Source organism: Doryrhamphus excisus, linkage group LG16, assembly GCF_037039965.1.
Source record: "Doryrhamphus excisus strain RoL-2023G ecotype Guam linkage group LG16, RoL_Dexc_Guam_v1.1, whole genome shotgun sequence".
Taxonomy (NCBI): Eukaryota; Metazoa; Chordata; class Actinopteri; order Syngnathiformes; family Syngnathidae; genus Doryrhamphus; species Doryrhamphus excisus.
The window spans coordinates 15094360-15119711 of record NC_136372.1 but is presented as its reverse complement, the minus strand read 5'-3'; the positions used below and the strand labels follow the sequence as shown (position 1 = coordinate 15119711).

Genomic DNA, 25352 nt, shown 5'->3' with positions numbered 1-25352 from the left:
TTGTGTATATATTATATTATGTAATATATATATAATTAATAATTATATATGTATTCTATTCATTTTGAAAAGAATAAAGGTATCATGCCATAGTACTGGTATACAGTGGGTGTCATAAATATTAATTACATGTCTACTATATTGGGTAATGGTGTAAATGGGTGTTAGTTTGCCTATAGGGCTCTAATAAGTTAAGTTTTCCATGCTCTAACGACTACATAAAGTCACCAAATATGGTTCCATGCATGATAAATATAATTCACCCCCCCCCCCCCCCCCCACACACACACACACATTATACACACACTCTCCCAAGGTGACGGGCTGTACCAGCAATAGCCTCAAGACTGACCCTGATTTGCAACGCGCACCACTGTGGCGTCTCTCGCTGAGGGGGGAAAAAAGCGTGTGCGTCATTTATCAACATATAAGAATGACAACAAGAGGTCTAACGGTAAATCATCAGCAACGTTATCGGACCTCCCCCTTCTCTCCTGCCACCATAGATTTGTGTTGCTGGAGTTGAGGGACGCTGCTATAAATCAGTCAATGACACGCGGGAGTGCGCGCACACAAATATTGACAAGGCATTGAAGCACTATCCCGCTTTCCCGCATCACTTATACACGCATGAAAACGCAACGCACGATATCAGGAGCGTTCGAATTCCGCTACTTTTGATGACATAGATGAAATGACTTCTGAGTGTTTTGCTAGCTAAATTCAGGCGAAAGTCAGGGTACAACTTTTTTTTTTTGTAATCGAATGGGCGCGTATCATCTCGAAGAATTAATTACCGGAAAGCGCTCATCATGACCTTCGGTTTGAGGTATGACTCAATGGCGGTTTGCTGCAAATTGATGTTTGACCTTCTTGGGTGGTGAATCACCTGACGTTACAATTACCACCAAAAAAAACAATCAGTATGTGTCCACCAACTTTGGCGGACAATTTGATTGTGAGAAATGTAAAAGTTTTATCATGTCGGACAGTGTAGTGCAGATGTAGCGAGGGACGACTTGCATTGCCCAATGTTGCATTCGGATGTAAATGGGTCAGTTTTTCCCATAACTACTATTGTGGACTACAAAATAACCCTCCAAAATAAGTCATAAAAGTATCTATGAAGTCAATATCGGTATCGTATTGGAGATGAAAAATTTGAATTGGGGTACTTCTCCTTTAAAACCAGAAATATAAGACAATTATTTGTCTTATATGCGTGAAAATACTACAGTAATTCCAACCCCTATCAGTACCATGCCAAGACGAGTACACTATATTTGCTGTCCAACATATTAGCATCAACAGTGGCATCCAGCACTGAAGACCGACATCCACCCAAATAGTAACTGTACTGCCACGCTTTGGGCTGCTTGTTTACAGCTAATAGCGCTAAAAACAGATTAGACTGATGGGGCCACTGCCTCGGTGTAATCCACTGACAGGCACTCTTGAAAGATGCTTTCTGACACAAAGCTCAGGATCGCTTTTCATCGTGGAAAAATAGAGCCAGGGTGATGCTGATGCTGGTGAGAGTGTCTGAGAAGGGGGGGAATCAAACGTAACCAGAGTTTAAAAGTAGCACAAACGTGGTTTAGAAGATTAGATAACAGCAGTTTGGCACAGGAAACGGAGGCTGCGGAATTCCTAAAATATGTTGAATTGAGGCTGCACGGTGGATGAGTGGTTAGCGTGCAGGCATCACAGCTAGGAGACCCGAGTTAAATTCCACCATCGGGCATCTCTGTGTGGAGTTTGCACGTTCTCCCCGTGCATGGGAGGGTTTACTCCGGGTACTCCGGTTTCCTCACCACCGTGAGTCTTATGTATGTCGTGTATGGCCAATTTCCAGGCTGCATGGTATCCGAGTGGTGAACATGCAGGCCACACAGCTAGGAGAGACAAGTTAGATTCCACCCTCGGCCATCTCTGTGTGGAGTTTGCATGTTCTGCCCGTGCATGCGTGGGTTTTCTCTGGGTATTCCGGTTTCCTGCCACATTCCAAAAAACATGCTAGGTTAATTAGCGACTCCAAATTGTCCATAGGTATGAATGTGAGTGTGAATGGTTGTTTGTCTATATGTGCCCTGTGATTGGCTGGCTGGCCACCAGTCCAGGGTGTACCCCGCCTCTCGCCCCAAGACAGCTGGGATAGGCTCCAGCAAGCTCCGTGACCCTCGTGAGGATAAGCGGTAGAAAATGAACGTTTAAGTCATTGATGTCCACGTTGTAACATTGATATTTGTAGACTACCTCTACCTACAGTCCGTGTAGTTTTTCACTTGATCACTGTAGTAGTTTTCCACTTGATCAAACTTACTTAAGATTTGTCAGATCAAAACACAAACTATTATGGTCATATTTCCTGGTTCTAGTCAGGACTCGAGCAGCAGCGTCCTGGATTCAGTTGTTTTAGTGAGCCCGACGAGATGAGTGAGAGTTTGAGTTTCCAAGCTGAAACTGAAGTAGTTTTACACTTGATCAAACTTACTTAAGATTTGTCAGATCAAAACACAATTGGTGTGTAATGGCCTTCATTTGTTTTCAATGGAATCTGCACAGTTTTATTAATCGACCAATGAGACAGGCTGTTATTCAGTACTCTCTTGCAGGTAGACTTGGAGTCTTTGACATTTCTAAAAAAAAAAAAAAAAGAAAAATCATCGGTATGGGAAGTCGTTGGCACTAAAGTAAACATATCGGGTAAGTTTACATAGTATACTATCAGGGTCTGGTACTAGCATGAATACACAATCAAAACCATGGAAGACTATCTTCATTCATTCATTTTCTACCACTTTTTCCTCAGGAGGGTTGCGGGGGTGCTGGAGCCTATCCCAGCTGTTTTCGGGCGAGAGGCGGGGTCCACCCTGGATTGGTCGCCAGCCAATCACAGGGCACATATAGACAAACAACCATTCACACTCACATTCATACCTATGGACAATTTGGAGTCGCCAATTAACCTAGCATGTTTTTGGAATGTGGGAGGAAACCGGAGTACCCGGAGAAAACCCACGCATGCACGGGGAGAACATGCAAACTCCACACAGAGATGGCCGAGAGTGGAATTGAACCCTCTTTTATGTTTTAAAATATGATCTTAGCTTCCAGTTCAGTTGTTCAGTGTTTTAGGTAAAAGAAGAGTTTGCCTCTTTCCGGATATGTTGCGACCCAAACCACTAATTGGTTGTGTTTGCTTCCTATTGATTTGGTCCGTCTAGGGCCTCATCGATTACTGAATTAATCAATGCTTTCAACGGTTCTCAGGAAAAAGGAGTCTTCCACAACCTTCACTGGTTTATACGACATCAACCTACGTAAGAGTGGCATTGTTTTGTTTTGTGTGCATAACTACGCAGAGTACAGAACATGGAGTGGAATAGCATCAACCCCATGTTAGAATTCTCAATTTTGTGCCCTTTCTGAGCTTTTTTGTATTCTACAGATCAGCCAAAGAGAGACGGGGGGCGGGGGCTCACAGGACGTCAGACTACCCTCTGAGCTGGTCTGTGATCCATAGAAAATGTCTTCCTTGACCCAGCTGATCTGCTGACGTTTAATACAGGACTAAGCAGCGAGAGGTCAGACACCCGTATGTCTGAAAATACCGTAGTGGCAGCGGGTTAACAAAACATTGCCTCGCTAATGCTTGGTGGTAATCGAACCTTATCCTAATGTTTCAGACTTTGTTTTAAAATGTTGTATTATTGTTTTACATGATTGAAACGGTTGGACAGGAAGTCAGTGTTTGGGAACCTGCCCGTTACCCGGGTAAGCAGTGTTTGTTGCTCAATAGTAGCAGGTGGATCGATCCAAATATCGAACAGAAACGCAGCCCGGACCGCCGCCCGAGCTTTATGATGGTTTATGTGGTTCGAACATGTCAGAGATGTACTTTGGTGGAAGACCATGAAGAGACTGGTACCAAAATACAGTCCCAAACTATTATGGTCATATTTGCTGGTTCTAGTCAGGACTCGAGCAGCAGCATCCTGGGTGGTACTAGTACTGGTACTGCAACTGAGCCCGATGAGAAGGTCGGTTCATAGTATAAATACAAGTTGTTGTTTATCCGATGAGTGAGAGTTTGAGTTTCTGTAGTAGTTATACACTAGATCAAACATACTTAAGATTTGTCAGATCAAAACACAATTGGTGTGTAATGGCCTTCATTCATTTTCAATGGAATCTGCACTGTTTTATTAATCGACCAATGAGACAGGCTGTTACTCAGTACTCTCTTGCAGGTAGACTTGGAGGACAAAAAAATAGTACGTATCTTTGACGAGAAGGTCGGTGCATAGTATAAATACAAGTTGTTGTTTATGTCAAACAAAACAAACTGCAGGGCTGCACGGCGGTCGAGTGGTTAGCAAGCAGACCTCACAGCTAGGAGACCCGAGTTCAATCCCAGTCTCGGCCGTTTCTGTATGGAGTTTGCATGTTCTCTCCGTGTATTCGTGGGTTTTCTCCGGGTACTCCGGTTTCCTCCCACATTCCAAAAACATGCTAGGTTAATTAGTGACTCCAAATTGTCCATAGGTATGAATGTGAGTGTGAATGGTTGTTTGTCTATATGTGCCCTGTGATTGGCTGGCAACAAGTCCAAGGTGTACCCCGCCCACCTCTTGCCCGAAGACAACTGGGATAGGCTCCAGCACCCCTGCGACCCTCGTGAGGATAAGTGGTAGAAAATGAATGAATGAATGAAAAGGGCTGCACGGTAGTTGAGTGGTTAGTGCGCAGGCCTCACAGCTAGGAGACTAGGGTTCAATTCCACCCTCGGAGTTTTCGTGTACTCCGGTTTCCTCCCACATTCCGAAAGGCTAATTAGCAACTCCAAATTGTCCATAGGTATGAATGTGAGTGTGAATGGTTGTTTGTCTATATGTGCCCTGTGATTGGCTGGCAACAAGTCCAGAGTGTACCCCGCCTCTGGCCCGAAGACAGCTGGGATAGGCTCCAGCATACCCATGACCCTCGTGAGGATAAGCAGCAATGTGCACTGGGGGGTGGGGCGTACAACAATGAATCTCACACACAATAAAACTAAAATAAAGTAAAATTATTCCAACAAAAACATGCTAGGTTAATTGGTGACTCCAAACTGTCCATAGGTATGAATGTGAGTGTGAATGGTTGTTTGTCTATATGTGCCCTGTGATTGGCTGGCCACCAGTCCAGGGTGTAACAAAACAAACTGCACCGGAATACTTTTTGTGTCATTGAAATTCCGACTAAGAGGTAAACATTTACGATGCAAAATGCCGCACTCAAGCAGCCCTAAATCATACTAGATGTTCATATTAGAATATCCCAAACCCGGAACATGTTTATGTATCCTTGCCGTTAAGTTGCCAAGTGGGAATTATGTTCTCCATTTGGCCGCAGTTGCATTCATCACATTTTGGAAAAATATTTTATGATGCTGTCAAATAGCCTGCCGTCTCATTCGGAAGCTAGCTCTTCTGTCAGCGGCTAGTTCATAAATACGTGATTCTCTGTCATTCAATGTATTGATAGGCTTACTAAGAGAGTCATGTGTCATTTGGATCAGTCAGCGCTTGGTGTCAAAACTAATATTTTTTATTATACTACTACGATTCCTTATACGTTGAAATTGGTACTTATTTTACATAAATGGAAATACAATAAAAACATTTCTTTGTAAATAAATATATACTATTTATGATTTACAGTATTTTATTTATTTATTTATGATATATAATGTATAATTTTAGATTTAAATGTGGTATTTCCTATATTAGAATTCTAAGAATATATTTTATTACACATTTTACTCATTTAAAAACTGTAAATTCTAAATTAGTTATTTAATTTGATTTATGTATTTATGTATGTTTAAGTTATTTATATATTATATAAATACAATATATTTACAAATATATTTTTGACAATTTTACCAAAAAAATATTTAAGCTTTAAATTTGGACTTGAATATTAAGTACTTTGAATGTTAAGTGTCATTTGTAATAATTTAAATTTTTTACTTTATACAATACTGGTATTTCCTATTTTGTATTAGAATTTTAAGAATATATTTTATTGCACATTTTACTCATTTAAAAACTGTAAATTCTAAATTATATTTATTTGATTTATGTATTTATGTATGTTTAAGTTATTATTTATATATTAGATTATATAAATACAATATATTTACAAATATATTTTTGACAATTTTACCAAAAAAATATTTAAGCTTTAAATTTGGACTTGAATATTAAGTACTTTGAATGTTAAGTGTCATTTGTAATAATTTAAATTTTTTACTTTATACAATACTGGTATTTCCTATTTTGTATTAGAATTTTAAGAATATATTTTATTGCACATTTTACTCATTTAAAAACTGTAAATTCTAAATTATATTTATTTGATTTATGTATTTATGTATGTTTAAGTTATTATTTATATATTAGATTATATAAATACAATATATTTACAAATATATTTTTGACAATTTTATAAAAAAATATTTAAGGTTTAAATTTGGACTTTCCCATACTTTGAATGTTAAGTGTCATTTGTAATAATTTAAAATTTTTACTTTATACAATAGTGGTATTTCCTATTTTGTATTAGAATTTTAAGAATATATTTTATTGCACATTTTACTGTAAATTCTAAATTATTTTAATTATATTTATGTATTTATGTATGTTTAAGTTATTATTTATATATTATATTATATAAATACAATATATTTACAAATATATTTTTGACAATTTTATAAAAAAACATTTAAGGTTTAAATTTGGACTTTCCCGTACTTTGAATGTTAAAAGTGTCATTTGTAATAATTTAAAATTTTTACTTTATACAATACTGGTATTTCCTATATTGTACTAGAATTTTAAGAATATATTTTATTGCACATTTTACTGTAAATTCTAAATTATTTTAAATTGATTTATGTATTTATGTATGTTTAAGTTAAAAAAATAAAAAAAAAGAGATGGAATAAGTGTGTACGTGTACGCATGGTGTGTGACGCATGAGTAGCGTTCTCAAGGCCTGGAGGGTTTTCTGATGCGTCTTCGCCAACGATGTCATTTCTGCCGACGCACACACAATCAATGCATAGCACCATTCTTCAGGGATGTGTCCTTTTGGTTTCTCAAATGCTCCGTCTTCTTGCTCATTTTTCACTCTAATCACACAAGAGTGTGTGTGTGTGTGTGTGTGTGTGTGTGTGTGTGTTCCAAGCTGATTGTATTGTGTCGTGTCACACTGAAAGGCAAAAGAGCTCCTGAGAGGTTGCGGCCAGGTGTTTTTAAGTCGGTGCAGCAGTCAGAACCGTGGCAGCTCTGCTTGGCTCAGCATTGTCCCCAATCACATGGTGCACAAAGGGAGACGTTCACTGACACACACAATCCATACAAAAAAAATTCCCTCACTCTCTCACCAATTCCTGAAGCTCTCAGTGAAACTATTTTCATGCTAGTTGCCATCTTGGATCGGAAAGAACTGGGTTCGATTCTCCGCTTGGGCATCTCTGTGTGAAGTTAGCATGGAATTTTTTTTTTTTAAATATAAAATTACAAGGTATGAAATTAAATTTAAAGTCACAATGACTTGATTTTTGCTAATACTCGACTTCACGTTGTTATATGAGTGTGAAAACCGGGTAACAGCTGCTAGTTGAGTGCATAATAATTCACCTTATTTCATACTAGTAATGGTAACGGTGTTGTAGCGTGTGAAATAGTAACTAGTTACATTAGAAACGCTGCTATTGTTGGCGCCATTACTCCCAACATGCCCCAAAACAGACCTGTGTTGCTAATGCTACTACATTAGCTGCACAGTTAAAACATTTCCAACTAAATGTACGCCTTTTAAAAAGATAATAAAGGTTAGTTTTGATTGATACCACCAGGAAGGTGTTTTTTTTTTTTAAATAAATTAGAAACGCTGCTATTTTTAGCACAATTATTCCCAACATGCCCCAAAACAGACTGCATTAACATGGCTCATCTTTGTTGCTAATGCTAATGCTAGTGCTGTGAATGCTAATGTTACTACATTAGCCGCACAATTAAAACATTTCCAACTAAATGTGCGCCATTTAAAAAGATAATAAAGGTCAGTTTTGATTGATACCACCAGGAAGGTGTTTTTTTTTTAACATAAATTAGAAACACTGCTATTTTTAGCACAATTACTCCCAACATTGCCGAAAACAGACCGTATAAACATGGCTCACCTGTGTTGCTAATGCTAGTGCTGTGAATGCGAATGCACTACTACATTAGCTGCACAATTACTAATGTACGCCTTTAGAAAAATAATATTGGTCAGTTTTTTTTGATACCACCAGAAATGTGTTCATTTTTTTTTAACATACATTGGAAATGCTGCTAATTTGAGCGCCATTCCTCCCAACATGCCCCCAAACAGACTGCATTAACATGGCTGACCTGTGTTGCTAATGCTAGTGCTCTGAATGCTAATGCTACTTCATTAGCTACACAATTAAAAATATTTTCTACTAAATGTACACCTTTATAAAGATAATATTGGTCAGTTTTGATTGATACCACCAGGAAGGTATAATTTTTTTTTAACATACATTAGAAACACTGCTAGTTTTAGCGCCATTCCACAAAACAGACTGCATTAACATGGCGCACCTGTGTTGCTAAGGCTAGTGCTGTGAATGTTAATACTACAACATTAGCTGCACAATTAAAATGATTCGCTACCAAATGTACTCCTTTAGAAAGATAATGATGGTCAGTTTTGCCAAGAAGGTATTTTATTTTTTATTTTTCTTTTTTTAACAACATACTTAAACACTGTTGTTTTTAGCACAATTCCTCCCAACATTGCCCAAAACAGACTGCATTAACATGGCTCACCTGTGTTGCTAATGCTAGTGCTGTACTAATGCTGTGAATGCTAATGCTACTACATTAGCTGCACGATTACAACGATTTGTTACTAAATGTATGCCTTTAGAAAGATAACAATGGTCACTTTTGATTAATACCACCAGGAAGGTATTCATTTTTGTAACAACATACATTAGAAACGCTGCTATTTTCAGCGCCATTCCCCAAAACAGACTACATTAACATGGCTCACCTGTGTTGCTAATGCTAGTGCTGTGAATGCTAACGCTACTACATTAGCTGCACAATTAAAACGATTTCCCACTAAATGTCCTTTTTTAGAAAGATGATGATGGACAGTTTTGATTGATACCACCAGGAAGGTATTTTATTTTACTTTTTTAAAAACAACATACCTTACAAACACTGCTATTTTAGCGTCATTACTCCCAACATTGCCCAAAACAGACCGTGTTGCTAATGCTAATGCTGTGAATGCTAATGCTACTACATTAGCTGCACAATTACAACAATTTACTACTAAATGTACGCCTTTTAGAAAGATAATATTGGTCAGTTTTTATTGATACCACCAGGAAGGTATTTGTAATTTTTTTAACATACATTAGAAACACTATTTTCAGTGCCGTTACTCATAATATTGCCCAAAACAGACTGCATAAACATGTCTGACCTGTGTTGCTAATGCTAATGCTACTTCATTAGCTACACAATTAAAAATATTTGCTACTAAATGTACGCATTTAGAAAGATAATGGTCAGTTTTCATTTATACCACCAGGAAGGTGTTCATTTTTTTTTTAAACATACGTTAGAAACGCTGCTATTTTTAGCACCATTACTCCTAACATTCCCCAAAACAGACCTGTGTTGCTAATGCTAATGCTGTGAATGCTAATGCTACTTCATTATTTGCACAATTAAAACAATTTGCTACTAAATGTACGCCTTTAGAAAGATATTAAAGGTCAGTTTTGATTGATACTCCCAACATTGCCCAAAACGGACTGGGATTAAGGATTAAGGACATGGCTGACCTGTGTTGCTAATGCTAATGCTACTTCATTAGCTACACAATTCAAAATATTTGCTACTAAATGTGCGCATTTAGAAAGGTAATGATGGTCAGCTTTGATTGATACCAACAGGAAGTATATTTGAACAATATACCAGATAGCCATGGTGGTTGGCCTACTAATAATACAAATCCAAATATTAACACCCAGCCTTAATGACAACTGTGCTGCTCAGACTCCCTGATGGATACACAGAATGTTTCACTGATGCTCTCCATCCAGCCCAGACTGTCGCAGTGTGTGTGTGTGTGTGTGTGTGTGTGTGTGTGTGTGTGTGCAAAGCAAAGCAAGCACAGTTTCTCTGTGGTTTATCTCGCGCTGCAGCTAAACGCTGACTGTGTAACTACTCCTCCATTTAAAGGTGTTAATTTGTGTGAGCGTTGCTGTGTGTATTTGCATTCCACATCCACACGCGCATGCATCAATATTACTACGCGGAAAAAAACATTTACAAATTACTTTTACCCGCCTTTGCTTTGTCTTTTTCATGGGACCTACAAATTGAGCCGCTTTGTATTTTACTGTTATGCGTTCTTTTAAATAAAAATGCCCGACGCATGCTTTTTTTATTTAAAGTAAACCTGCTGATATCAGAATGACTGCAAATGCAAAAGAACGTCATTAAGATTACATAAACCATTTGCACTTAGTGTTATATAAAAGCATGCGAGTCAATTGTTAGCCGTGGAAAGTAGGCTAATAATGTATTACAATTTTAATATTTTTATTATACTACTACGATTCCTTGTATTTTGAAATTGGTAATTATTTTAAGTAAATAGAAATACAATTACAATTTTTCATTGTAAATAAATATATACTATTTATGATTTACAGTACTTTATTTTATTCATTTATTTATTATGTATAATGTATAATTTTAGGTTTAAATGTGGTATTTCCTATATTAGAATTTTAAGAATATATTTTATTCCACATTTTACTCATTTAAAAACTGTAAATTCTAAATTAATTTAATTTGATTTATGTATTTATGTATGTTTAAGTTATTATTTATATATTATATAAATAATATTATTTATATAAATACAATATATTTACAAATATATTTTTGACAATTTTACAAAAAAATATTCAAGGTTTAAATTTGGATTTTCCTATACTTTGAATGTTAAAAGTGTGCAAGTGTCATTTGTAATAATTTTACATTTTTACTATATAAAATACTGGTATTTCCTATATTGTATTAGAATTTTAAGAATATATTTTATTGCACATTTTACTCATTTAAAAACTGTAAATTCTAAATTATTTTATTTTGATTTATGTATTTACGTATGTTTAAGTTATTTATGTTATAAAAATTATATATTTATATATTGACAATTTTACAAAAAAAATTAAGGTTTAAATTTGGACTTTCCTATACTTTGAATGTTAAGTGTGCAAGTGTCATTTGTAATAATTACATTTTTTTTACTTTTCAAATTAATTAAATAAACCAGAATTTTCTTATGTCTTTATATTTACAATACTAAATCCACTGATTCATATAAACAAAACAAGATCAAAGCTGTTTATGTTGTGTACATACGCGATAACGACATTGAGGCAGTGAGAGTTTTATTTTTTGATCTTCTGAATGAGCTTCTTGTTGAGAGGATTACACGCAGGCTATTCTATCACCGCTGTCCTATTTTTCTTCCCTTCTAATAAATAGCCTTTAATATAATTATGCTATAAAAACAAAGCCTCTCCCTCCACTGACACTTAATCCTGCCATAGGAGGATTTATCCCAAATACACACCTTGTTGTTTACACACACACATGTACGTATCCACAGTGTAGTAATTACTGACGATGGACATTCACACGTGATCAAAACGCTGAAAATAATTATGTAAACATTCCTCTGTGCGCTTCCAATGCTAGTGTGTGTGTGTCCAGCTTGGCTTGCGTCCATGCTGGCTGCCTCATTTGGCTGCAAGTTAAAAGCATGAGGACTCCCAAGCTCAATATGTTCTTATGCATTCGCTCAAGCTCTTCAGTTGCTGTGCAGCGAGACTCGCAATGTTGGGCTGGCGGGTTTGATGTTTGGACGGCGAGCTGAGCCAAAAAAAAAAAACAAAAAAACCCAAATCTGCTTTTTTTGTGTCGGTTTCTTTCATTCTTTGCACATTCATGTGCTCGTATTTAAAGCATTAATCCCATTATGTGGATTTCCTTGGCATTGGTGCATAAGTGTAAATTGCTGTGGTAACTCTAATTAAATCACAGTTGATGCGCTACATATGTACGTCATGTGATATCCTGTTGTCTTTCAGAACTCGGTTGGGCTGCCATGACGAGCGAGGAGTGTCCCGTGCCGCCCGGGAGCATTTCCCCGGCCGTGCCAGGGCGGCACGAGGACTACGGCTCGGCGCAGGCGGATGACATCATCGAGGAAGCGGGTCCGTGCGATGACGCCAGCATCGGAAGTGACCTGAGTACGCTCGTGGTGCCTTTCCCCGAGTTGGCGCCCGTGGTCTTCTTCTGCCTCAAGCAGACCACCTGCCCCCGCAGCTGGTGCATCCGTATGGTTTCCAGTCCATATCCTTTGACTTTGCTGTTCATGATATCAACGTCATTTCATTGTTGTCATTTTGCGAGAGCAATTATGCAGGGTTGGGCGTCTTATCTAGTTTGTAGTCGTGTTCTTGCTGAACGACTAGGTAGGATGAGTCTAGTTTGGTGTATGGATGTCTAGTATGGTGACTCGGACTAGAGTCCCTTGATGTCTAGCCAGACTAGTGTTGACTAGCGTTGCTCCAAGACTTGGTGGGCCAACTCTAGTTTGTAGTCGTGTTCTTGCTGAACGACTAGGTAGGATGAGTCTAGTTTGGTGTATGGTGACTTGGACTAGAGTCCCTTGATGTCTAGCCAGACTAGTGTTGACTAGCGTTGCTCCAAGACTTGGTGGGCCAACTCTGTAGTTTGTAGTAGTGTTCTTGCTGAACGACTAGGTAGGATGAGTCTAGTTTGGTGTATGGTGACTTGGACTAGAGTCCCTTGATGTCTAGCCAGACTAGTGTTGACTAGCGTTGCTCCAAGACTAGGTGGGCCAACTCTGTAGTTTGTAGTAGTGTTCTTGCTGAACGACTAGGTAGGATGAGTCTAGTTTGGTGTATGGATGTCTAGTATGGTGACTCGGACTAGAGTCCCTTGATGTCTAGCCAGACTAGTGTTGACTAGCGTTGCTCCAAGACTAGGTGGGCCAACTCTGTAGTTTGTAGTAGTGCTCTTGCTGAACGACTAGGTAGGATGAGTCTAGTTTGGTGTATGGATGTCTAGTATGGTGACTCGGACTAGAGTCCCTTGATGTCTAGCCAGACTAGTGTTGACTAGCGTTGCTCCAAGACTAGGTGGGCCAACTCTGTAGTTTATAGTAGTGCTCTTGCTGAACGACTAGGTAGGATGAGTCTAGTTTGGTGTATGGATGTCTAGTATGGTGACTCGGACTAGAGTCCCTTGATGTCTAGCCAGACTAGTGTTGACTAGCGTTGCTCCAAGACTTGGTGGGCCAACTCTGTCGTTTGTAGTAGTGTTCTTGCTGAACGACTAGGTAGGATGAGTCTAGTTTGGTGTATGGTGACTCGGACTAGAGTCCCTTGATGTCTAGCCAGACTAGTGTTGACTAGCGTTGCTCCAAGACTAGGTGGGCCAACTCTGTAGTTTGTAGTAGTGTTCTTGCTGAACGACTAGGTAGGATGAGTCTAGTTTGGTGTATGGATGTGGACAACATATTCTAATCTGGTTATTGCTTACATCAAATATAACCGTAATGAGGTCAAAGTCAGTGCAGAAGGTCGTTTTATCGCCTTTATCGGGTTTATATCGGATTATTGACGTCCATGAAAACACGGCCGTACTTATAATCAGCAACTTGCTCACGGTTTATTTTATGTGAACAATCATAATTCGGTATAAAACTTGCTGTGTTCTGTGCCAGCTGGGTTTTGTGTGTGTGTGTGTGTGTGTGTGTGTGTGTCATTGCGGATGAAATGTGTGTGTGATGACCGACCGACCGCACTCCCTGACAGCGGCGGTGGTGCTGAAGCTGATCCTTTCCCATTAGGGACACAAAAAGACCACGCTGAGCAGCAGCGTGAACGTGCATGCGTGTGTGTGCGTCCGTCAGGCGGAGTGAAAGCGGACACACACACAGACACACACACAGACACACACACACAGCTTGGTTTTTCTCAGTCATGTTGCTGTGGTTTGTTGTTTAGTTCAAGAGCCTCTCGACACATGACTTATCATTGTCACGGGCACAATAGCGCGGCCTTTGGAGGCAATTAAACCTCTTTCTGACCGCAAGAGAAGGGACACAGTCTGCAAATATGCTGCTGAAGCTCAGTTTGTCTGTTAACTAGTCTGCTTTTCATGCGTTTTCTGCCCTAATAGTTGCATTTACCAGCATTCATGATGGCACTATCAGCAGAGTAAGCTTTTTATGTATATATTTTTCATACACCAAGAATGAGAAACTAGCTGAATAATTTCACAAAATAGACTGAAAATGTGTGTGTGTTTATTTAGTTAGTCAGTGGCTGACGCAGAACAATTTTGATGCATGATGGGGGTTGGTTATGTAATAGGCCAAAACTTAAATCATTAATAACTCAAAAACAAAAGCAGCACTAATATTAATTTTACCTGCACAGAAAAAATGGCCCCACTTTGGTTCAATTCGGAGCACGTTTGGCCGACCTTTTCTTGACCTATGTTATAAACTGTAATAACTCAAAAACGTTTTGAGTGAGGCGGGGGGGGCTACTTCACTCAGGTCTACAATGTCCAAGCTAGATGTAATTACTGTCCCAATTAATCACCACTGCTGTCTAAAATACTGCATTTCTCATATAATTATCATTGCACATTACTTACAGACACACGCAGACGCTTAAAAGAAAGTATTTTGTAACAATAAGCATTCATTCATTTTCTACTGCTTATCCTCACAAGGGTCACGGGTAAGCTGGAGCCTATCCCAGCTGTCTTCAGGCAAGAGGCGGTGTACACCCTGGACTGGTGGCCAGCCAATCACAGGGCACATATAGACAAACAACCATTCACACTCACATTCATACCTATGGACAATTTGGAGTCGCCAATTAACCTAGCATGCATGTTGTTTGAATAATTTTACTTTATTTTAGTTTTATTGTGTGCGAGACTCATTGTTGTACTTTGTATGGAAAATGTTGAAATAGAATTATTCTTGTTTTGTGCCCCCCCCCCCAAGTGCACATTCATTCATTTTCTAGCGCTTATCCTCACAAGGGTCATGAGTATGCTGGAGCTTATCCCAGCTGTCTTTGGAAAAGAGGCGGGGTACACCCTGGACTGGTGGCCAGCCAATCACAGGGCACATATAGACAAACAACCATTCACACTCACATTCATACCTATGGACAATTTGGAGTCGCCAATTAACCTAGCATGTTTTTGGAATGTGGATCACAGAGATGGCCGAGGGTGGAATTGAGCTCGAGTCTTCTTGCTGTGAGGCCTGCTGTGGGGGGTGGGGGTCGGGGTGGTAATAAGCCACGTTTCACCATCTCTTTGCAGATCAATAAACCTGTCCACCACTCAGTTAAGAGAGGCCTTCCGTGATACACACACACACACACACACACACACACGTGTCTCCAATGATGTCTCCCACGCCTGACAATGCTGCAGCACAGCACCTGGAGCACCCCCACACACTCCTTGTCATGGTGCACACAATACTTCAAGACGCTTTATTAGGTACACCTGCAGAATCCCGATCCACACTTGCATCAAATGTTCAGCCTTTATGTAAAGATATTTCAGAAATCACAAATACTTCAACTTGCTGATATAGTTAATCTTCAAACAGCTAAAATAATGCATAAGGCTAAAAATAACTAATTAGCTAAAAATGTCATCCAATACTTCTCTACAAGAGAAGTACATTTGAAACACTTATATGCTAGGACTACGTTAAAAAGCCATAGCATTTCAGTATGTGGAATCAAACTATGGAATGGATTGAGTAAGGAACTCAAACAATGCACAACGATGAGCCAATTCAAGAAACAATACAAGCAGTTGATGTTTGCTAAATACAAGGATGAAGAGTCTTGAACCAGTCATGATGTGCTATATATATCACTATATTGACACTTACTATGGTACACATTATGTCATTGGATGCTCATATCACCTCCTACTTCGGTACGTGACAAAAAATAAAAATTAATAAAATTAAGTAAAAAAAATTTAAATTAAAATTATATTAGGAAAGCAGGAAGTGAACAAATGAAACAGTTACTGATTGTAAAAGTACCAGATGGAGGGGTAGGATTTAATAAGCTTTGCTTCTTCCTACTTCTTTCGGACATGTGGAACTGTGAACTGATTATGGCAGGGGTCCCCAAACTACGGCCCGCGGGCCGGATCTGGCCCGCCTCCACCTTTGGTCCGGCCCCCTGAGCAACACCAGATAAATACCTCTCCCCCCCCAGAAAAAAAATCCTTGACTCACCCCGTCAAATAGAGCGGAACAATGGCGAAAAGATTAGGTAAGAGAAAAATTGATTCAGAATGCAGGGTATTTAACCTGCAGTGGACAAAACGATTATTTTTTTTGTTCAATGCAAAGAAAAAGCGGTAAAACCTAGTATTATTTATTTTATTAATAGTGTTATTATTTATTTCCGACTTATTTTTTCCATGAAGATCCCGGAAAGGGTTATTAATATTTGGTTTTGTGTGGCTTTCTGGAAAACAATAAATGTTTATGTTTAGACACCCATGCAATCGTTACATTTTCTGCTACAAACTGACCCCGGCCCCCCATCAGAGCAGGGAAAAGTTATGTGGCCCTCACAGGAAAAAGTTTGGGGACCCCTGGATTATGGGATGCATTCAATTGTAAAAAAAAAAACAAAACATTACCATATTTTTGCTGCTTTTTTCATAAACCAAAACAGTCTCATTAAGGCTGCGCTGCCTTGAAGCAGCATGGGAGAAAGGTCGGTGCCGAGTGTGCGGCTGCACCGAGTCCTGTGAATCCACTTTAAAACCACTTTTAATCTCCTTCACAAGTGTTGCACTCCCGACGCAGATGCCGGACTCACTAATGGAGCTCGGACTCGACCGCAGGGGAGAAAAGCTCGGGTTTGAATCTTCAATTATCATTAGCAAAGGGGTTTATTTCCTAGCCCGATCATTATAATAGGTTTTATTTATCCTTTGCCGACTCATTAACGATTGCGTGTGTTTCTGCGGGGTAAAAGGACAAATGTTGCTCTTCATGCAGCGGAGTAAATAATGAGTGCCGGGTGAGCGAGGGATTAGAGAGTAATGAGAAAAAGAGAAAGATTCCACCAAGAAGAGGAAGCAAAAGTAGTGATGGAGAGATAATCCGAGCGACATTAAGACGGGAAGGTGAGCGGAGAGTGGATGATGTGTCCCAGGTGTGTCCTCCATCCTCGGCACTAGTTAAGAGCGAGGCACGGCACCGCCTCAGCCATCCGTCACCATGGAGATAACAAGCTGTCAGGGCCAGAGAGCATCACGGGCCACAGAGGCCGGTCACTCTGCATGAACGCCACAGGAGCCAATCAGAGAGGAAGGCGAGAGGGTGAAGATGAAGTAGTTACAAAATAAGGAGAGGGAAGGAAAAGGACAACAAAAAGAAAAGGATATTTCGGGACGGCAATCAAAGTTATATCATCGAACGCTCCGCTTGTGAATCACCGCTATAGATTTCCATTGGGAATGTCCGCGGCTTCAAGTAATTACAGGGAATTTACACTCACACCTTAAAGTGTCCCGATTGACTGGAAGACATTTTCCTAACACAGTAACACCGCAAGTTTTTCTATTAATAACGGCTGCAAAATAACCCACAATGAAGCCAAAGGACGTTGCAAATGACCGCATTTTGGAGACGAAAGTGACAAAACAAAAAGGTGGATCTGTTTCTGTTTCTCAATCACACAATAATAAACTTTATGTTTAATTAACACTTCCCAGTATTCATATCTTGGTAATGGTAATGGTTTAATTTCATTTGAACATGCATCAGATTACAATTGAATGCATCACGTAATCAGTTCACAGTTCCACATGTCCAAAAGGAGTAGGAAGAAGCAAAGCTTATTAAATCCTACCCCTCCATCTGGTACTTTTACAATCAGTAACTGTTACATTTGTTCACTTCCTGCTTTCTAATATAATTTTAATTTATTTTAATTTTATTTAATTTAATGTTTTTATTATTATTTTTTTAATTATTTTTTGTCATTTAAATTTTTTAAAAATATTATTTTTTAAATAATTTTTTGTCATTTTAATTTAATTTATTTTTTTATTGTTATTTTTCGTCATGTACCGAAGTACGAGGTGATATGAGCATCCAATGACATAATGTGTACCATAGTAAGTGTCAATATAGTGATATATATAGCACATCATGACTGGTTCAAGACTCTTCATCCTTGTATTTAGCAAACATCAACTGCTTGTATTGTTTCTTGAATTGGCTCATCGTTCGAGTTCCTTACGCAATCCATTCCATAGTTTGATTCCCCATACTGAAATGCTATGGCTTTTTAACATAGTCCTAGCATAGAAGTGTTTCAAATGTAGTTCTTCCCTGAGATCATATTTCTCCTCTCTTGTAGAGAAGTATTGGTTGGTAATTGGTTATTTTTTAGCTTTATGCATTATTTCATGAATAATTAAGGCTGTCACAAATTCAGTGTTAAACGCAGGAACTAATTTATTTAAATTTGCGCCATTTTTGAGTGTAATTAACGCATGCGCACCGGAGCAAGCGTGCCTTTCTGTTATGACGGCAGACGGAAGCACAGTGGAGCATCCCCACACTGTCTGTTTTGTATCTGCATCATCAACATACTGTATGCATATCCACCTTTACTCCCTTCACCCTGGGGACGCCACTTCCTTATTGTCATTATAACAATACCAGATGCATTCAGGGACACTCTGTATGCTGGGAAATAGAAATTTATAGTTTCTGCCCTGTATTTAATCAGGAAATGTAAAGTATTGGAATTATACAGAAAATAAAATTATAATAGAGTTCAATGGAGGGAATGTATCAGTTTTGTACATGAGTAGGTATAGTATTCTCGTGTTAAAATGTGGTACATGTAAAGGGACTTTAAAATGAAACTAATAACTTTTCAATTGCAGAAGATTCACGTTATTTCCCAAAAGGCCACAAAGCACGATTCTTGATGAAGTCTTCACTATACGTCCCCTTTTTTTTTTAAATTAATTTATTTATTTTACACAAGGGTGCAGAAACATTGGCAGTCAAAAGGAGGACGAATTCCAACATGATTCCCTTCACTTTGGTGTGTAGCGTGCAGCACTGTACGTTTTTTTTTTTAAATATTATTATTTTTTTTTATTATCTTCCTCCAGCGAATGGTGGGAAAAGAATGACAAGCTAACAATAGTCGGATGCTTCGACCACAGACAAACCCAAACAGCCATCAGGCGTCATATTATTGCACTTTCTAATGAGATACGACACCAGAGCTGAGGATGTTTGGTTATGTAGATGAGTGTGTGTGGGGGGGGGGGGGTAAGTTACTCCAAAACAAATTAATTCAGTTCATTTTCTGGGGAGGTGTTGTTGTTAGGCAGCATTTGTGAATTGGACAGTTTAAAAAAAAAAAAACCAAAAAAAACCACACTAGCCACGCCCACTAGGCGACTGTTTCAATGTCAAAATGGGGGCTAAAAAGATGAGGAAACAGGATTATTTATTTACATTAATCTCATAATTAATTCACTACAATAATCCTTTCGGTTTACATGTACAGTATAAAATATTTTCATTATGATCTATTGGTAAATAAAAGTACCTTAATTTACCTCACTTAAGTATTTTCAAGCATAAAAATGACTAAGTTAAGTATTCTACATTGTAATGACACACAAGCACCAGATTGGAATAACAAGCTTTTTTTTTTTTAAATTTGACACAATAATCCCCAACATCACTTCCTGTCCGCCCCTCCCACTCTGAGTCTTATGTATGTCGTATATGTCCAATTTCCAGGCTGCATGGTGTCCGAGTGGTTAACGCGCAGGCCACACAGCTAGGCAACACGAGTTTGATTCCACTCTCAGCCATCTCTGTGTGGAGTTTGCATGTTCTCCCCGTGCATGTATTGGTTTTCTCCGGGTATTCCGGTTTCCTCCCACATTCCAAAAACATGCTAGGTTAATTAGCGACTCCAAATTGTTCATAGGTATGAATGTGAGTGTGAATGGTTGTTTGTCTATATGTGCCCTGTGATTGGCTGGCCACCAGTCCAGGGTGTACCCCGCCTTTCGCCCAAAAACAGCTGGGATAGGCTCCAGCATCCCTGCGACCCTCGTGAGGTTAAGCAGTAGAAAATAATGAATGAATGAATTGCTAATTTCCTCTAATTATGTTTGTTATATTTGGTAATAGGAGTGTAACTGTGATAGGCTCCAGCATACCCATGACCCTCGTGAGGATAAGTGGTAGAAAATGAATGAATGTGCACTTGGGGGGACAAAACATGAATAATTCTATTTCAACATTTTCCATACAAAGTACAACAATGAATCTCTTACACAATAAAACTAAAATAAAGTAAAATTATTCAAACATGCATGAATGTGAGTGTGAATGATTGTTTGTCTATATGTGCCCTGTGATTGGCTGGCGACCAGTCCAGGGTGTACCCTACCTCTCGCTTGAAGACGGCTGGGATAGGCTCCAGCACCCCCGTTACCCTTGTGAGGATAAGCAGTAGGAAATAAATGAATAAATTATCAATTTCCTCTAATTATGTTTGTTATATTTGGTAATAGGAGTGTAACTGTGATTATAGGGTTGTTATGTTACATCTAGAGGTCTCTAACAATGTTAGAAATATATACTTAGAAGTAAGGAATTCTATTTTCTGGTCACGGTTGGGTGTGGAACTGTTAAACTCTAGTCTATATTAAATCTTAATTCATATTCATGAGCCAGTGTTAATTTGTTTGAAGGAATTATGGACTTGATTATTATGGACTTGAGTGATTTTGGTGAGTTTTGGTGCAGACAGAAAAAAACAGAAGAGAGATTTTGTCGGCCGTGTTTCAGTTTTAGTGTTCAGGTGTCGAAGCCGTGTGAGTCATTGGGGGATGTTTATGAATATTCTGTGTTTTTTTTTTTTTTTTGATTGATCATCAGAATGTTTCCGCGGGTTCCATTTGGCCACTTGCAGCAGCGGCTTTGAGGTCTACCCCTCAGTAATGAATACTTATGAGCGTATTAGCAGACCAAGAAGACTCATTACAATATCAAGGAGACCAGCAGATCGCACGGCCTTTCATGGCTTTGGAGAACAGTATTTTTTTTTTATTTTTTTTTTGTCTTTGCAGCTATATATGAGGCCGTGTGTGTCATGCTATGAATGTCTGTGTAGCAATTAGAATTACAATCTAATGGCTTCACCGTGTCCTTTTCACATTCAGAGGGCAAGTCCTGGGACTCTGGCAGCGCCAGGATTGGCACCGTGCCCGGCGTGACACTGATTGGGAATCTTGGCTGTGCTTGATTTGGATGATTTTGTCTTATATTTGGATAAATATGTCACTACTTAACAGTGGACATGTCATAGACATAAGTTTTGAAAATGCAGCAGCAACATATTAAATATTAAAGTCAAAATAATAAAGTCAAATTAAGAAAACAAAATTAATCTACCAAGGAAAAAGTTGAAATTCGTAAAAATGACGTATTAGCATGAAAATGAAATATTAAAAAAAAAGATTTTTAAAGTTGTTATATTACAAGAAACAAAACAAAAAAATCTGAATTGTTGGAAAATTGATTTACATTATGCGGATAAAATCAAAATATTAGAAAAATATAAACCTAATACAGGAGTGAAATTTACAAAAAGAAATTTTAATTAGTTGGGGGGAAAAATGTAATTTAATTCGAATAAAGTTATTTTATTTTAAGAAGGAAAAAAGACAAAACTTCACAAGAATAAACTTGTAACTTTATGAAGAAAAATAAGGTCAAATAAAGGTGAAATATTATTTTGAAGTATAATATGAGAAAAAAATGTTATGCAAATGAAATCATTTTACAGGAAAATATTTTACAAGCTTATTTTTTAGTAGAAATTTGAAATATTTGGCAAATTCAACAAAAAAAACAGGAAAAATTTTTACAAGCATATTTTTAGTAGAAATTTGAAATATTTGGCAAATTCAACAAAAAAAACAACAGGAAATTTTTTTACAAGCTTATTTTTAGTAGAAATTTTAAATATTTGGCAAATTCAACAAAAAAAAGGAAAACATTTTACAAGCTTATTTTTAGTAGAAATTTGAAATATTTGGCGAATTCAACAAAAAAAAAACAACAGGAAAAATTTTTAGAAGCTTATTTTTAGTAGAAATGGGAAATTTCTGGCAAATTCAATAAAAAAAAAACAACAGGAACATTTTTTACAAGGTTATTTTTAGTAGAAATTTGAAATATTTGGCAAATTCAACAAAAAAGCAGGAAAAATTTTTACAAGCTTATTTTTAGTAGAAATTTGAAATATTAGGCAAATTCAACAAAAAAGGAAAACATTTTACAAGCTTATTTTTAGTAGAAATTTGAAATATTTGGCGAATTCAACAAAAAAAAAACAACAGGAAAAATTTTTAGAAGCTTATTTTTAGTAGAAATGGGAAATTTCTGGCAAATTCAATAAAAAAAAAACAACAGGAACATTTTTTACAAGGTTATTTTTAGTAGAAATTTGAAATATTTGGCAAATTCAACAAAAAAGCAGGAAAAATTTTTACAAGCTTATTTTTAGTAGAAATTTGAAATATTAGGCAAATTCAACAAAAAAGGAAAACATTTTACAAGCTTATTTTTAGTAGAAATTTGAAATATTTGGCGAATTCAACAAAAAAAAACAACAGGAAAATTTTTTAGAAGCTTATTTTAAGTAGAAATGGGAATTTTCTGGCAAATTCAAAAAAAAAACAATAGGAAAATTTTTTACAAGGTTATTTTTAGTAGAAATTTGAAATATTTGGCAAATTCAACAAAAAAACAGGAAACATTTTTACAAGCTTATTTTTTGTAGAAATTTGAAATATTAGGCAAATTCAACAAAAAAAGGAAAACATTTTACAAGCTTATTTTTAGTAGAAATTTGAAATATTTGGCGAATTCAACAAAAAAAAACAGGAAAATTTTTTAGAAGCTTATTTTTAGTAGAAATGGGAATTTTCTGGCAAATTCAATAAAAAAAACAATAGGAAAATTTTTTACAAGGTTATTTTTAGTAGAAATTTGAAATATTTGGCAAATTCAACAAAAAAACAGGAAACATTTTTACAAGCTTATTTTTTGTAGAAATTTGAAATATTAGGCAAATTCAACAAAAAAAGGAAAACATTTTACAAGCTTATTTTTAGTAGAAATTTGAAATATTTGGCGAATTCAACAAAAAAAAACAACAGGAAAATTTTTTAGAAGCTTATTTTTAGTAGAAATGGGAATTTTCTGGCAAATTCAATAAAAAAAAACAATAGGAAAATTTTTTACAAGGTTATTTTTAGTAGAAATTTGAAATATTTGCCAAATTCAACAAAAAAACAGGAAACATTTTTACAAGCTTATTTTTTGTAGAAATTTGAAATATTAGGCAAATTCAACAAAAAAAGGAAAACATTTTACAAGCTTATTTTTAGTAGAAATTTGAAATATTTGGCGAATTCAACAAAAAAAAACAACAGGAAAATTTTTTAGAAGCTTATTTTTAGTAGAAATGGGAATTTTCTGGCAAATTCAATAAAAAAAAACAATAGGAAAATTTTTTACAAGGTTATTTTTAGTAGAAATTTGAAATATTTGCCAAATTCAACAAAAAAACAGGAAACATTTTTACAAGCTTATTTTTAGTAGAAATTTGAAATATTAGGCAAATTCAACAAAAAAAGGAAAACATTTTACAAGCTTATTTTTAGTAGAAATTTGAAATATTTGGCAAATTCAACAAAAAAAAAACAACAGGAAAAATTTTTAGAAGCTTATTTTTAGTAGAAATGTGAAATTTTTGGCAAATTCAATAAAGAAAATAGGCAAAGTTTTTACAAGCTTATTTTTAGTAGAAATTTGAAATATTTGGCAAATTCAACAAAAAAAAGGAAACATTTTTACAAGCTTATTTTTAGTAGAAAATTGAAATATTTGGCAAATTCAACAAAAACTTTTACAGGCTTATTTTTTGTAGAAATTTGAAATATTTGGCAAATTCAGCAACAAAAACAACAGAAAAAAGGGCAAAGTTTATTCTAATAATTAGCTTTTTCACCTTTAATCCACAGAAGAGTTACTGTTTTGTCTTTCAATATATACAATACTTTACAAAACATCAAAAATGGCCGCTGCATCCCTTATTTTTCCCCAGTGTAACAAGGTTGGACACCCCCGTGCTATCATTTGCTCCAGAAAAGCCATATTTAGCATCACTCTGAATATGTCACAATAAATAACGCCCCGTTAAATTTGCTAGCAAACTCCTCTCCTCCTCTTCAATCAGCGACATTGAACGGTGGAACGGTTTCCAAAGTCACGTTAAGATATCATCAGGTCTCGGTATAGTTAGTTTTTTCTGGCGGTGACTCCACTCCATAAATCAGCAATGAACTCGGTTGGAGAAATGAGCGGCACACGGACGCGGCAAATTGGAATATAATGAACGCTTAAAGATGAAAAAGCGGCGAGGTAAGATGGCGCTGGCGGGATAATTATTCTGCAGTTTGTACAAGAAAAGCACAGCGAAGGACAAACCTCCCCCTGAAAGAAAGATGGATGAAAGAGGAAAAAAAACGGGGGCTCATCCGGGGTGGTGGTGGTGGTGAAGTGAAGTGAGAGATTGCTAGTTAGCACTCTTCTTCAAAAGGCAGCGTGACGAGGAGGAAGAGGGATAGTTCCCACCATGGCGGAGTGAACTCTTGCCCAATCCCTGTCAGCGCAGAGGACGGATGGCGTGTGTGTCGTCTTTCTTCCTCCTGACAGCAGAGGAGAGCTTGAAGTCTCTAATTGCTGTGGTGATGGCAACTTCTGCTCAGGCCGCGCGGTGCAAGAGTGGTTAGCATGTGAGCTGCACAGTCAGGAGAAGACCTCGGTTCCATTCTAGTCTATATGTGCCCTGTGATTGGCTGGTAGAAAATAAACAAATTAATTGCCAATTTCCTTTAATGATGTTTGCTATATTTGGTAATAGGAGTGTAACTGTGATTATAGGGTTGTTATACTACATCTAGAGGTCTCTAACAATGTTAAAAATATATACCTAGAAGCTGCAACAAGTGTAACAATGAATCTCACAC

At 37.2% G+C, this 25352-nt stretch overlaps 1 protein-coding gene across 3 annotated transcripts in view; it reads left to right on the top strand.

Moving 5' to 3' along the window:
- The window catches only part of LOC131103732 (voltage-dependent T-type calcium channel subunit alpha-1I), a 193355-nt gene that overhangs the window by 42712 nt on the left and 125291 nt on the right, over window positions 1-25352 (top strand). For all 3 annotated transcript variants that reach the window (XM_078797562.1, XM_078797561.1, XM_078797560.1), the window contains one exon: window positions 12248-12514. In XM_078797562.1, the coding sequence (XP_078653688.1) occupies window positions 12265-12514 (250 nt within the window). In that variant the 5' untranslated portion in view covers window positions 12248-12264. The remainder of the gene's footprint in view (window positions 1-12247; window positions 12515-25352) is intronic.